Source organism: Apteryx mantelli, chromosome 4, assembly GCF_036417845.1.
Source record: "Apteryx mantelli isolate bAptMan1 chromosome 4, bAptMan1.hap1, whole genome shotgun sequence".
NCBI classification, from domain to species: domain Eukaryota; kingdom Metazoa; phylum Chordata; class Aves; order Apterygiformes; family Apterygidae; genus Apteryx; species Apteryx mantelli.
Window position 1 is genome coordinate 49,152,841 of NC_089981.1, and position 14,005 is coordinate 49,166,845.

Consider the following 14,005-nt stretch of genomic DNA (forward strand, 5'->3'; position numbering starts at 1 on the left):
AAATTCTGGGCAGCTGGGATGGAGGAAATGCAAAATTGCTTCCATCTGGGGATGCATTTGCATGTACTCTGCAACACCCCCTAGTGAGATCCTAAAGAATAGATTTAATTCTGGAAAAGTTGATTCCTCCTCTATTGTATGTTGTCATTATCCTGAACTGTGGGGGCATTAAATAGTTTTACTAAGATGAAAATGGTGACTGGAAGATAAGTTCTCCATAGACATCTTAAACTCCTTTAGCAGATGACTACCAGTTTTGAGAGATGGATAGCTCCGATATGTTCTTCACACAGCTTGTAAATCTGTCTCAAATTTGAACATGGATTCTGTCTGACCAGTTCTTTTTTTTGCCTTGCAGATAGTTCAGAAGTTACCCCTCCTGTTCTTACAGTAATGGGGGAAGCCACCCCAGTCAGCATTGAACCGTAAGTACTCACTAGAGTCCTAGCCTGGTAGTAAACATGGTTCTTCTCATGCTCCTAAATCTTCAAGCTGTTCCCTGTGTGGTGATGCATCTCTTAGAAACATCTGAACTCTTCCTATTAGTGACTCAAAGTATAAATTGCCTTTATTAAAAAATGACTGCACACAGTAAATAGCATTTATTTTGGGCAAATGTGTCTCGTAATTCTGGTGATGTAACTGCTTTCTATGACTATGGATCTCTCTCTGGGCTGAAAAAGTATTAGTTAAAGTTAGCTAAAGGTGAGTGTGTCCTGTTCTGCTGTATATGAATACTTCTTTGTATGCTGTATAATTTGTTTTAGAGTGGGGAAAGAATGCTTCTTTAGAGGAAGGGCAAAACATAGCATGGACGAATATAGTTGGCTTTCAGACTGATTGTCCAGTTGCAAGTTATCTGTGTGGTGCATATTAGCTTTGGCACAATTGTGAACACAACTTTGCTGCGTCTGGGCTAGCTCAGTCTGAGAGCAGTACAGCCACTTTCGTGTGGTATGAGGCCTGAGCTGATGGACCTTATTAGACTTTTTAGCTGGCTCTGTGCTCAGCAAGCTCAGACATACCTGGACCAAACTGCACTGGGGAATACAGTGTGGAGATACCAAAGCTGGAGTTATGAGCTTAGGCTCAGCGCCAGTCCTGCCAAACCTGGCAGGAAAAGCAGAGTGGCAAATGTCTATGCACAGCCCTTGCAAACCCTCTAAGAGGGTTATCAGCTGGAGTGAAGTGCTGCAGAACTACAGCAACTTAGATCAAATTTAGTGTTATACCAGGTTAATGAGCTCTTGCAAAATCAAAACATGGAGAAGCATGGCATGAAACCACCCATGTGGTATAAAGACACCCATGCAGCTCTGCAGTGCTGACGCTGTGCAGTCAGGAATCTCTGCTCTAACTCTGAAGCACAGCCTGTAACATTTGAGATTTTTAGCTCCCTACACTGTCCCCAAATAAAGAACAGACTTCTGTTATGTTTCTCCTGAAATTGCTTATATTTTAAAAATTAACTGGAGCATTTGCTGTCAATTTATAGGGCTTCACCCCTTTTTACCTTCTCCTTTCATGTTCAAAGTTGTTTTCTGCATTTTTGGCAGCAGACTGTCCCAAGCCAATGTTGAAAACGATTCAGTTGCAATTGTGGATGAACCTAGATCATTCTTGTCACCCTTGAAAATTCTTTCTAGGCCCAGACTCTGGTTCCATGACAATTGAAACAGATATAAATAATTCCTGGTTTCTTCTCTTATGTCCTGTTTTGCACCAGCACCACTGGTACAAGCCCATTGATGGAAATAAACCAGAAGAAAATTATTTAGTTTCTTAAATCTATTTTGAAAATAGTTTGATCCTTCTTTCTGCTCTTGGTTCATTTCATAACAATACAGGAAAACCTCTTGTTGACCTGATGCTTTTTGTTTTTCCCCCAGATCTTGATCTTTGAACTCTGTATGGTGCAATTGTCTTTGCCTGTTGTGTTTATCAGTTTAAACTGCTGAAGTTAATGGCATAATGTTAGCTGCAAATTTAGTCCTGTGTGAAAATTTTGAAATTTGTTGCTGTAAATTTCGACCTTCAAAAACTTAGTAATGCAGTTTCATCTCCTGTTGCTGGAAGGGAGCGATGTGCAAAGCAGCATCTTGCTATGATCTTAAGTCTTACTGAACAGATCCTTACATAGATAGAAAATTTTAACTTTTAACCAAGGTACATTAACAAGTTGGTGTCAATCTGTGTTGTCAGAGTAATTAGTTCTCTGCTTCAAAGTGAATTTGGGCAGAACCATTCTGAAGTCTGTTGTGCAAACATCCTCTGAAAAGGAAAGATAACAGGAAACATATTTTTAGTTTTGTTTTGTTTTTTTTTAAGAAAAAAATATTAAATTTGCTCCATTAGTTTTTATTCTTGGCTCTGTCAGCAGTTGATTATAGCTTGTGCTTACCCTATACTGTGCTCTAAATTGCTTGCTCTTTGCCAGACCTTCTGCTAATGCTGTTTGCAAAGTCATTACATTGCAGAGATCTGGAATAGGAAATATGATAATGAAGCTTAATTCTTCTATTTGCAAAACAGTTTAACAGGCAGCTGGTGTCACAGATCCCGGTGTCCTAGGGCTCTTGCTCCCTGTAGTTCAGTTGCTTCCAAGTCTTTCAGAGTCACCCCTCAGCTAGCCAGCCTCCAGCACAGCTGTGGTGCCTGAGGCTTACTCTTGCCTTCTCAATTCACAGCCTCATTTCTGGATATTGTATTACTCTGAGGTGCTGCAGGAGCACCATCAGTGCTTAAAGGCAAGATCTTTTGCTATACTGAAATCTAGGCTTCATCAGCAAAGGAATCATAGAATAATTTAGCTTGAACAGACCTCTAGAGGTTATCTGGTCCAACTCAGAGCAGAGCCAAATTAGGTCAGGTTGCTCAGGTAACTGATCAGCTCTTGCAGTGGAAATCTGGTTTTATCTGGACATTGCAGGTACAAGATCTAATTCTTAGGCTCCATGAGCCTAGGAATACCGTATTATAAGTTTAATTTCAAGATAAAGAGCAACTTCTGAGATATCCCTTCAAGCCCACAGTCTTTTTCTCCATCTCCTTCAGTTACCTCTATCCCTCCCTCTCTCCCTCTCAGAAGTGAGGCCAGAAGAGTCTGTGTCTCAGAGAACAAAATCTCCCTAATTTCGTAACTCAGTAACAATTTTTTTTATCTGTTTCCAGTTAACAGGGAAGTGTTAGTGATATTCAGCCATCCTTTCTGGGGTGGGTCAGTGTCCTTAACACCCTTGCCTCCACTTTGAGACTTCATACCCTAGCGGTGATAAACTGGACTAATTGCAGTGAGTAGAAAACTCCAAACTAACATCGTTCTGCAGTCTATCACCCTGTACTGAAAGAAGGACTTATCAGGGGTTTTGGTTTTGGTTTTGGTTTTTAGCAAGGTCTTCTGCTCAGCCTTGCATGAAATTTCTGACTTCTTATATTCAGTCTGCATAGTGTGGTTTCTGTCCCACAAGATAGTCATAGAGGCAGGTGAAGGAGAAATGAAAGCCCTTATAATGTTATGATTTTAGCAGACTTTTTTGTGCTTGTAAAGCACTCAAACCCAAACTTTGAGTTCTTCCTCGGATTCTTAATTCTCCATGCAGATTCCACTGTTAGTGTGCATTTGAGATTCAGTTATTTTTGTGAAGCAGCATGCATTTTGCTGAATCTGTTTTCTGAGATATCCTGAAACAGTTATAAACCATGGACATCAAAGATGGGATTTTTTTCAACCACCTTAGTTCTCTCCTGCCTGTGGCCATGGCTTGAAATGTGTAGCGTCCCTATCACTTTACCTTCAAGATGAATTGGAGATGATGTTTTTTGGAAACTGGCAGGTACTATGTGGCAGACTTCTTAAAGCTTCCCTACTCTATCTGTCAGACTGGATTTTACCTTATCATCACTGGCTACAAGGAGGTTAGTATCAGTCCAAGTGCCTAGCAGATCCTGCTTGTCCAAGGAGGAATCCCACCCTGTGAATGTCCACGTGTGGTTGAATGGGTGGATGAAGTCTGAACAGGTGTGTAGAGTACTTGTCTTCGGCATCTCTTCTGTTATAAACACATGAATTATAAGCTGTTCCCCCTCAAATGTGAGAAAGTAGACTTGGATTTGCTGTCGATACAAAAGAAGTAATCTGTTTGTAAAGTCTCCCTTTACATGTGTTAGAAGTCAGCCATTTGTTTTGAAGGCAGGCATTTCTATCTAGTGGTGTCAGTAAGCATTTGCACCATGAGACAATATCAAAGTGATGTATTAGGCAGAAAAGGAAGGAATAAAGGTGTTTCCTTCTTCCCCTTTCAGAACAGAAAACAAAACTTTCCTTCCCTTTGATACCACAGCTTTCTAGGATTTCAAAACATCCTGTTGGATCATTTTCTGATAGCTCTCTGGGCTTTTCTATGGGATATCTATGTTTTTTCAAGGCCTTATAGATATTACCCACCTTTATATGATATTTTATAGATATTCCCACACCTTTTTCCAGACTCTTGTTTTCACAGTAGACATGTATGTGTCATTTCAGAACAGCAGAGGACCATAAAAGGGTGGAGGCTGGCATTTCTCAAAGATGTTTTTGTTAGTCTTGCATATTGTACCAGACCATGCTTTTTTTTCTGGTATATGTGTTTTCCCCTCATGCTGAGGAAACAAAGCCAAGACTTGAGAATTATAATAAGCCTTGCCTTGGGCCGGTAGTTATGTGTATTTCTAATAAAGCTACTCTTTCAGAGTTTAATCTTCTTGTGGGCACTGCCTGATCTACTCTCTAAGAAGAACAGCCTTTCTCTCCACCCTTTATCATTATTTCAGGAGCTGTCAGTCTAGTGCTAGTTGACTGACATCCCAAAGAGAAACATTTTTGCAACAGGCCTAGCCATTTTATTTCAGAATAGATTTTCATTATCTTTAAACTGGTCTGAGCAGCACCAGTTCTCAAATATGTTGGGGCTGGGTTTTTTTTGTGTTTTTTTTTTCCTAGCAATTTGGACTTTTTTTTGAATCTCTCTTCTGTATCTCTGAATTGCATACATAGTTGCTAAGTTATTCAGAATGAAAGTTGTCCTTGGACTTATCCAAAATATTTTGCACTGAGTTTGTGTAGCCACTGCAGTTTCTCTGTTTAGTTTGCCATTGGCTAAGAGATGTAGAGCAGTGACAAAGGAGATCCATGTTTTCACTGCTTGCTGTGCTTTTGGTGTAGACCTCTGTTCTGGTAGAGTAGTCTTTCAATGTTGTTGGTTTTTTTTTTTTTAACCTATCTCCAAGCACAAAATTCTGTTTGCTAGTAAAGAGTAAAAGCTCTGTGAATAATCACTTGAAGAAGCATCTACTTAAAGCAAGTGTAGTGCTCTGTGGATAGCACGTTGTGAAAATATTATCCTCTAATTCCATATCTAAATGTGTGGAATTGTTGCCAAAAGAATGTGATTTGGTTTTGGTAAGGACGGGTTTTGATGAGGATAAGCAAGACGGTCTTTGTTGTTTTATATCCTTGGTTTCAGTAGTTTGAAATAGTTTCTAGAAGAGATTAGTTTGTGTCAAGATCCTAGAGGACTGAACTTTGAGACTGATCCTGCTTTGAATGAGGAGTTGGACCAGAATGTCTCCAGAAGTCCCCTTCAATCTAAATATTCTATGATTCTGTAGTTATGACTTGCAAAACATTGATACTGAAAAAGGTTCTGCTGTCTTATGCATAAGGAACAAGTTTACCACAAGAGAAATTTATATGACAGCCTCTCAAAAAGTGGTGATTATTGAAAGCTAATAACTGTTCCTTGAACGGATTTTAGGAAATCCTAATTTAAATACAATTCCAACTATTATTGAGAAGACAGTGGAATCTGTTAGTAGACATAAAACCTCTCACCTTTTGAGTCATATTTAGTAATTTAATCTCGAACATTGAAACAATTGTTCTTGCTATATGCAAGAGCCTGCTGCATTTCAGTTTCTTCATTATGCACACATTTAGCAGAGATGGAGACTTTCTGAGTATTGTAAAGAGGCTCTGACCATTAGTTGTTATTTCTGCAGGCGAATCAATGTGGGAACCCGCTTTCAAGCAGAAATCCCATCGCTCCAGGACAGATCTCTGGCTGCAGTTGATGAGCATAAAGCGGAGCTAGTGTGGCGGCCGTGGGGCGACCTGGAAACCAACAAAGTCACCCAAGAGAATGGTAAGAATGTGGAAGGCTGGTACATAGTACTGGATGCCATGGCTGTGGCAGGGGTAACCACATATCTACTGTGGGCATAATTTTAAATGTCTGTGCCACCAATCAAGTGGCATGTTTGACTGAATGACCTTGAAAGCAATCTTCGGAGCAAAACTTGTTTAGTGGGTTGTAGCGGAGGTTGTATGGGATTTTGTTTAGATTAAATCGGATCATTTGTAAGTGGTCAGGCAAAGAAGAGGCCTTGTGCTCAGTGAGGCTTCCTGGTCTCTGTTAACTTTTGAATGCTACATGCGGCCAACTTAATTTCAAGGAATATTCTAGACATAATAGCATTTTGGAAAAATCAAGTTGTAGACGGAAGTCGGGATGAAGAAGCAGGAGTTGTGGCAGCTAGTTAGCATGCTGAAGAGTTGTCTGCTGTTGGCGCACCTGGACTGTATCATGTACAAATCCTGAAAGGAAGAGGAAGGGGGCAGGCTTGGAAGATATTTCTGATAAAAGAGAAAAGAGAGTATTGTGAAATGGAAGTTTTTTAAAGATCACAGATTAGTAAAGGGGGATTGCAGGAAATCTCTGAGGTAAAGGGAGATAGGAAGATATTAGAGGAAGGAGAAGAGGAGGTCTACAAGAAACTCCACGTGTGAACAGTGCAGCACTCGGAGTAATGCTGTGCAACCTTGCAGTCTAATGGGTTCTTGTGTCCAAATTTGACCCAGATACACTTGCAAGGAGACTCAACTTCTCTGAATTTTGCCTTCTGTTATGTCTAGTTCTGCTTCAAAAGAGCTAATTAATGGTGTGACTCATGTAGGAACTCCATTTTAATCTTCTTATCTGGCTTTGTTTGGTACATCTGTGGAAACAGTGGAAAATCTGCTAGCTGCTGCATGTTCAAGCATTTTTCCTGGGGCTGGAACCAACCAGGAGCTGGCGCTGCATTTCTTGCATGAAGCAAAGGGAAGCATTCTGGTGAGTCTTCCTGGCATTTCACACACTGTGGCAAAAGATTTTAACGAAGGTCTGTCACTTCAAAAAAGGAAAGCCTTGCAAACTCCTTCCTGTGTATCCAGCTCCCACTGTTTAGTGTCCCTTGGTGATGTTGCTGTCCCTAAAGTGGGTTCTGCCTGAGGTACAGTGCCATATTCACCTACTGTCTTGCATATTTCAGGCTTGGACGTGTTTGGCTTTTTAACAAATAGACTGTCAGTCTACCAGGGTGAGTGAGCTGAGACTGCTAAATGAGTCTTAACGTTGCCTTCCTGGGAAGGCAGGCCTGGTTGGAAGGAAAAACAAGAGCCTGAGGCTGAAGCTGAGACTTAGAAGTGCACTGTTTTATTCCTCTTTCTTTGGGTAAATCCGTTTAACTTCTCTGTGCACATCTCTAAAATGGCTGTACTTGTTAATTTTGTATCAGTATTGTAAGACATGATGTACTTCCATAGAAGCCCTTTGGCATCCCTGGGAGGTGACATCAAGGTGCAGACCATAGTGTACAGCTCAGGGTCATCAGTTTTTTATAGTTCTGTGATTGATTTAACTTGGTATAAATCATTGCTGTGATCAGAAGGAGCATCCCACCCTCTTGCCTAGCTGGCTGTTTCCCATCCTCTGTAATGTGCCAGCACTGGCATTTGTGAGACTGTCAATCAACTGAAAATTAATCTTTTTTTTTTTTTTCTGGGTTAGTTTTCTGCTAGGTAAGTTCCCAGAACCAGTCCTCTATCGTGAATGCTATTGCTGGCTTTAGGGAGGAGCAGGGCTGCCTCTTTCAGCGGGAGCTTCTGGTTAAAGTGGTTTAAACTGCTGCTGGAACCATGACTCTGTTCTCTCCTTCCTCCTAACTTTGAACGTACTTGTAATTTAAACGTAAAGTAAAATGCAGCCTGAGAGGTTTTTTTTTTTTTTTTTTTTGTCTAGAATCTTTCACTGAAATGACTGTTCTGTTTTATTTTGAAATTTTGTTTACTTGAGTGAGTTAAGATCACAGTGACTTAGGTGTTTAAAAAAAAGTCATCATTTAGGGCAGGTTTCTGGATGTGGGTATGTTACTTAGGCCTTCAATAAATAAGAGGAAATTGCTGTATTATCTCTGTCTATGGGATTAGGTCTCTTCCCAACGCTCTTGTGGTTGGGTGGGAAAGTGTTGATTCACAGAACCATGAAGAGGGGCTGAGAGGCTGGCCGCCTGCCAGCGGTACCCAAGGCTCAGTGGAGAGTCAAGAATGTGATTTTAGAGTTGAGTCCCGTTCCCTGTCCCAAATGCTAAACTGTGCAGTGGGAAAGAGAAGAGAGCTTCTGTTCAATTAGATTACCTAATGGGAAAGGATTAGGAATTGCCAAGTCTTTGTTTTAAATACCCAAAAGAGTGAGTGTCTTACATTAAGCTTATTATTTGTGTTTATCATAGGGGGCTTTGACCAAACTGCTATTGAAGAGGCCAGTACGACCACCTACCCACCCTCTAGCAGATTATCACTACACAGGTTTGCTAACCAAATAACTCTGTACTGCCTGTCTATCGCTGGGGAATTCTCCCATCCTTTTCTACTCTTTTGGGGAATTCTGTAAGGTTACAATAAGAATAAAAGACTGCTCTTCTCTCTGGTAAATCAGACGATGGCTTGCCAGGAATTTTGCATGTGCAAAGCATGACACTTGTAATACAATGTAAAAAACACTGTAGGTGTCAGAATACGTGGATGTGTGTATTTGTATATGTGTGTTTTCTGATCCCCTTTGTGGGGAAAAGGGAATCTGGCTCCTTATACTAAGCCACAGAGAATGCAGAAGGGTAGCTAATAGGTAAAGGAGAGACTGTCATAACATCCGAACAGCAGCCTCCCTGGCATGGATTTCCAGGGTGGAGTGAAGAGGGAGTCCTACAGGAGAAGGTTTTGAGCTTGCAGAAGAAAGCTAGTACATGCAGAGCTTAGCCAACTGTCGATGCTTGTCATTGTTTCCTCAAAATTTAAGTGCCCTAAACTGCCTTTGTAGTGCTTGTACCTAATTAGGAAATGGCTGTATGACACTAACTTCAGTAATCTAGGGTGACCCTAGGCACCTGAGAGACCTCATGCAAGAGGGTAGAGAGAAGTCTAGTAGCTCCTGCCACAAAGCATAGAAATTACATTTCTTTGTTATTACACACTCCTACTATAATGCCTTTACTTGGGTAATATCTCTAAGGCAGGAGGAGATCCTGGAATGTGTTTGTTATTAGAGGCAGGGGTGCTAGGATACTAGGAGTACTTGAAATGTAATAAATCTTCAGGTACAGTTTGATGTTACACCTAATCTGGTGTAACTGGATTGCTGTTGAAAGAGAAGATCCTGCTCTCCTGCCCCACCATTTCCCTTGTATCAAATCCAATGACTGGGCCACCACAAAGTGTTTGTTCAGCTTGCAGTTTTTCTGAAAAACCTCTTACTTCTAATGGACTGGTTTTAGCAAGCTGAACTGAGTTTACCATGTGGTAGTGGAAGTACTAGAGCTAACACAAAGGAAGTGATGACAGGAGGGCTCCAGGGGAGCAGCTGGGCAGGGGTTTAACAGCAGCCTGCAGTTAAGCTGGATTAGGTGTAATGGGAGACTGCACCTTTGTATATGCATGCTGGTTTTATTTAGAGAGAACTCAAAGAAAAGTACATAGAAAAGTAAACATTTGAAATTGCAAGGGCTTCAGTTTCAACTTCTTTATCTACAGGATCAGACAAGTGGAAAGTTGCTGAAAAAAAGCTTTTCAACAAAGGCATTGCAATCTACAAGAAAGACTTTTTCTTGGTCCAAAAACTTGTAAGTTACTCTTTCATTTTTTTTAATGATAGCAACTATAACTTCCCATATGTTTGTTCAGCATTTAATACAGGGAGTTCAGTCTTGCTTTTTCTGAAACCTCATTGAGGTTGAGTCCTACACTCAACAGATTTCAGAGAAATTTTACCATTCAGCACAGCATATAATCTCAATAGAGATAGCTAGGACAGTAGTATTTGTTTTGCTGTTGTTGTTAACTTAACCCTTGTACTTACTGCATTACTTCCATTAGTCCACACAGTGCAGATGTCACTTCTACAGGGCTTATTTATAGAGTGCTGGTAATGTTCCAGTAGTGCTTAAACGGACTGCTTGTAAAACTCAATAGAAACACATCCTTGCTACTCATGAAAAGGAGTAGAGAAGGATATGTGAATGATGCATCCTTTAGTATCCTTGTTTCCAGCTTTCTGTGAAGATGAAAGTAAAGGTCATCATTTAATTCATATCTCACATCTATTTTCATGAGGTATGACACTTCTGGGAGGGAAATTGCTGGAGGAGTTAGAGCACAAGACAGAAGTTGCTTACATATTTCCTCTGAATAAATATCCAAAAGGCAGTTAAGTTGTAAAAGCCCAGAAACTAAGAATATCCTCCCAAACTTTCAAGATATCACTGAATAAAATATGTAAATGATCATAGGTCTGTACTGCTAATTATCTACCACCATATGTGTACGAAAAGCATGTGTCCAAAATGGGAAAGCGCAGCAAACCTTCCTTTCCATTTTTGGATCGGTATTCTGGTCTGGTCTTCTCTGAAGTGCTGTTGGAAAATAAAGCTTTCCCATAAAACTGAAAGGCTGCTCTCAAGCTTGACAGCTCAATTGGAACGTTTCAGAAGTTAAGAGGTGCATTAGGCTCACAAAGTGCCAGGTTCTGTCACCTTTGCATTGACCAGTTTTTCTTTGGAAAGTAAGTCCTGCAGTACTCAAAGTGAATAATAGTGGCAGTAGGGGGTGGGCTATGGGATGGGGCCTACAGGAGACCATCATGTGGAGGAGAAGGCTTTAACGGCAATTGTAGTGGAATGGAGACTGCTAGGGGAAAAAAATACAAAGTATATTTATTGCATCTCTAGTGCATCATAGTGTATATGTATTGCACTTTTAGTAAATAAATTATTTATAAGCCTTTATAAACTCATGCAATCTATTGGACTTATGTGTTTTTTAAAACACCAGATAAAAACCAAGACGGTGGCTCAGTGCGTGGAATTCTACTACACATATAAGAAACAAGTGAAAATTGGTCGGAATGGGACCTTAATCTTTGGGGACATTGATGTTACTAATGAGAAGTCTATGAAAGATGAAGCCGAAGTTGACATCAAGGTAATTTCCTAAAGTCCTCAGACAGTGCCAAGTCTGACTATGTGTTGCCCCATTTGCTGGTAAAGTCATCAGCAGAAACAATCTGGCCTCTGTGGAGCAGTCCAACTCGCAAACTTGTGTCCTATGTCACATACTGACATTTACTTGCATACAAGGAAATTAACAGTTCCTTTATCTTCTGGTGAAGAGTTCCCATAGGTTTGCACGTGTTCTTCCTCTCAGAAGGGACATTTTCAGTGAAGAACAGGGGCACGTGGAGGAAGAAGAGGAGGAGGAAGAGGAGGCAGAGGAAGGGTTGGATAACAGAAGGAAGAGTACAATTCCCCTCAAAGATGCACAGACACTACAAACTGATGTAATAGTAAGTGTTGCATTGGGCATGTTGTGCTTTCTACACCACCTTCACTCTACAGCTAGTTTAGAAAATGGACGGTTGTCAGATGTAAAAAGTTTTCACCTCTAACTTTTCCTGATGCATGGGACTGGGCTGGGGTAGCTTAGAGTATTATTAGCCACCAAACTGTGTGCTGTTCTGGGAGAACTGGGATGAGCAAAGGGAGGAAACCCAATATAATTCTTTGTAGTTGGTACACAAGATGGGACTGTGATGAGAAGTGTCCTGAAAATATCTTGGTGAGTTCATCATTAATAAAACCTTGTTTTGGAGTAATTGGAGCACAGGAGCTCAGTCATTGTTTTCCTTCTGATGGTGGTTTTAAGTTTTGGGTTTACCTTACCTTTCTTCCCTCTCATCCCCCTGCAAAGGCCAATGATGCCAATATAAGGAGTCAAGAGGCAACCGTCACAGGCAGGATTGCAAGGAGGCCAAGGGAGACAGCAGTGAAGCCTCGAAAGCCTATTAATGCTCCAGTGCAGAGGAGGAGGCGGAAACAGAAGATAAAAATAGATACTACCAGTAAAGCTCAGAACTCAGAAAACACGTTTCCATGTAAAAAATGTGGCAGGTAAGAGGAATTTAGCTTCCAGCAGTAGTTACAGAATGGCAGTACGGCATCTTCTGTGGAAGCCTATTCTCAAATGAGCTTTCTTTCTGTCTATTTAGGCAGGAGAGACTGGCAATATAATGACTTATTACCCTACTAATACTTGTAGATTAGGGGGTTTTATGTTTTGGAATTTTTTTTTTTTTTTGGTGGGGGGGGGCTTGCAGAGATGTGCACAGTCTTTCACCTCAGAGGTATATTGCTGTTGAAGTGCTAGGTGTGCTATACTTGGACAATAATGCTCTGTGGGCCATGTTTCTTCATATGAAATGAGATACCTCCTGCATTTCAGCTGTCTGTAGTATTTGGTGCTAAGTTGCACTTTCAAACAGCTGCTCTATTCCCTCTCTGTAATGTTTGCATTTTTGTAATGAGTAATTTCTGTATATTTGCTTAATCCCATATTAGAAATTTTACTCATGAACAATGCTATAGAAATACAGGCCATTATCATTGTTACAGCAGCAGATGTTAGGCTAGTCAATACCCAGTGTATCTGGTTAAACTTGCACCAGTCTTCTGTGCCTATAAAATATATTTTACTTTCCTCACATAGTTCTAGTGGTTTTTGTAGGTTTGTTGCCAACAGATTCATAAATGCCAGCAAAGTTTAGTTCCCTACATAAATTACTCTCAAAACAATAGCGAGTCTTGTAATACCAGAGGTTATCCCTTTATTTAAAAAAGGCATTAAGCTAGAGGATGGCAAGAAAATGAGATCTCCATCCAGTTAAATCACCAGGCGTGTTGACATACTCCTGCTGTGGCTGGGACTTAGCTGGCCCTGGCAAGGCAGGCTGTCTCCGTGCCCTTGGGGAGCACGTGGCTGTCACGCTGTCATGCTATGAAGGTTCGATAGCAACGACTGAGACAATAATATAATAATAATAAAAAAGATGTTTATTTCCTCACACAAGTTCTTGGATTAGTAACATCCATTAAAATAATGTGATTACTAATTTAGAAAGGATAACACAAAGCCATCAGTTACTAATTTAGAAAGGATAACCTGAAACCGTCGATTACTGCGTTATTAATTGGAAGGACTGCTTATCCCTGCTTGAAAGCTTTCTTGTTCACTCTCCTAGTGAGAGGACTTTCAACCTCGAGGAGTTACCTTAACCCAGCGTCCCAGGAAAAGGGGAGGGGGGGGATACTCACGGTCCAGCCGGAGAGGATGGTTCCTGTCCCTGCTCAAACTCTCCTAGCTGCCAAGCCTCTTTTTATACGGCTGGGGCTCTGGGCAAACACTGCTTTTGCTGACTTTTAGCAAGTTTCGCAATCACAGGACTGTTTGTTTGTCTGCTTGGGAGGACCCTGCTAGCGAGGCAAGACCACAACACCTCCGTATTGCTTCTTCCCTCCCCGGGGGTCCGTGCAGATTCCAGGTGGCAGACTTCTCCAGTCTTGTTAATCATTCCGCAGCCTTGCGCACATCAGTCCTTGCGCATATCTATCAGTTGGTAGACGACTTTAGTCCTGTTAAGTCCTCTGTTCAACAGCTTTGTGCATGTCAGCTCTTGTGCTATCAGTTCTTCTGCATATCAACTGACAAACTTCAGTCCTGTTAACTCTTCACTCGCCTGTCAGTGGCTTTGCAAAGGGCAGTGCTGTGAGAATTCGCACAGTTATGATTTGGGTCTGGGCCACTGATAGAGGAGAAGCAGGA

At 41.0% G+C, this 14,005-nt stretch overlaps 1 protein-coding gene across 1 annotated transcript in view; it reads left to right on the forward strand.

Moving 5' to 3' along the window:
* The window catches only part of MIDEAS (mitotic deacetylase associated SANT domain protein), a 63,607-nt gene that overhangs the window by 42,619 nt on the left and 6,983 nt on the right, over positions 1-14,005 (forward strand). The window contains exons 5-12 of the mRNA XM_067296510.1: positions 359-425; positions 6,040-6,182; positions 7,048-7,151; positions 8,590-8,665; positions 9,887-9,975; positions 11,183-11,332; positions 11,520-11,693; positions 12,098-12,297. Coding sequence (XP_067152611.1) covers positions 359-425; positions 6,040-6,182; positions 7,048-7,151; positions 8,590-8,665; positions 9,887-9,975; positions 11,183-11,332; positions 11,520-11,693; positions 12,098-12,297 — 1,003 coding nt within the window. The remainder of the gene's footprint in view (positions 1-358; positions 426-6,039; positions 6,183-7,047; positions 7,152-8,589; positions 8,666-9,886; positions 9,976-11,182; positions 11,333-11,519; positions 11,694-12,097; positions 12,298-14,005) is intronic.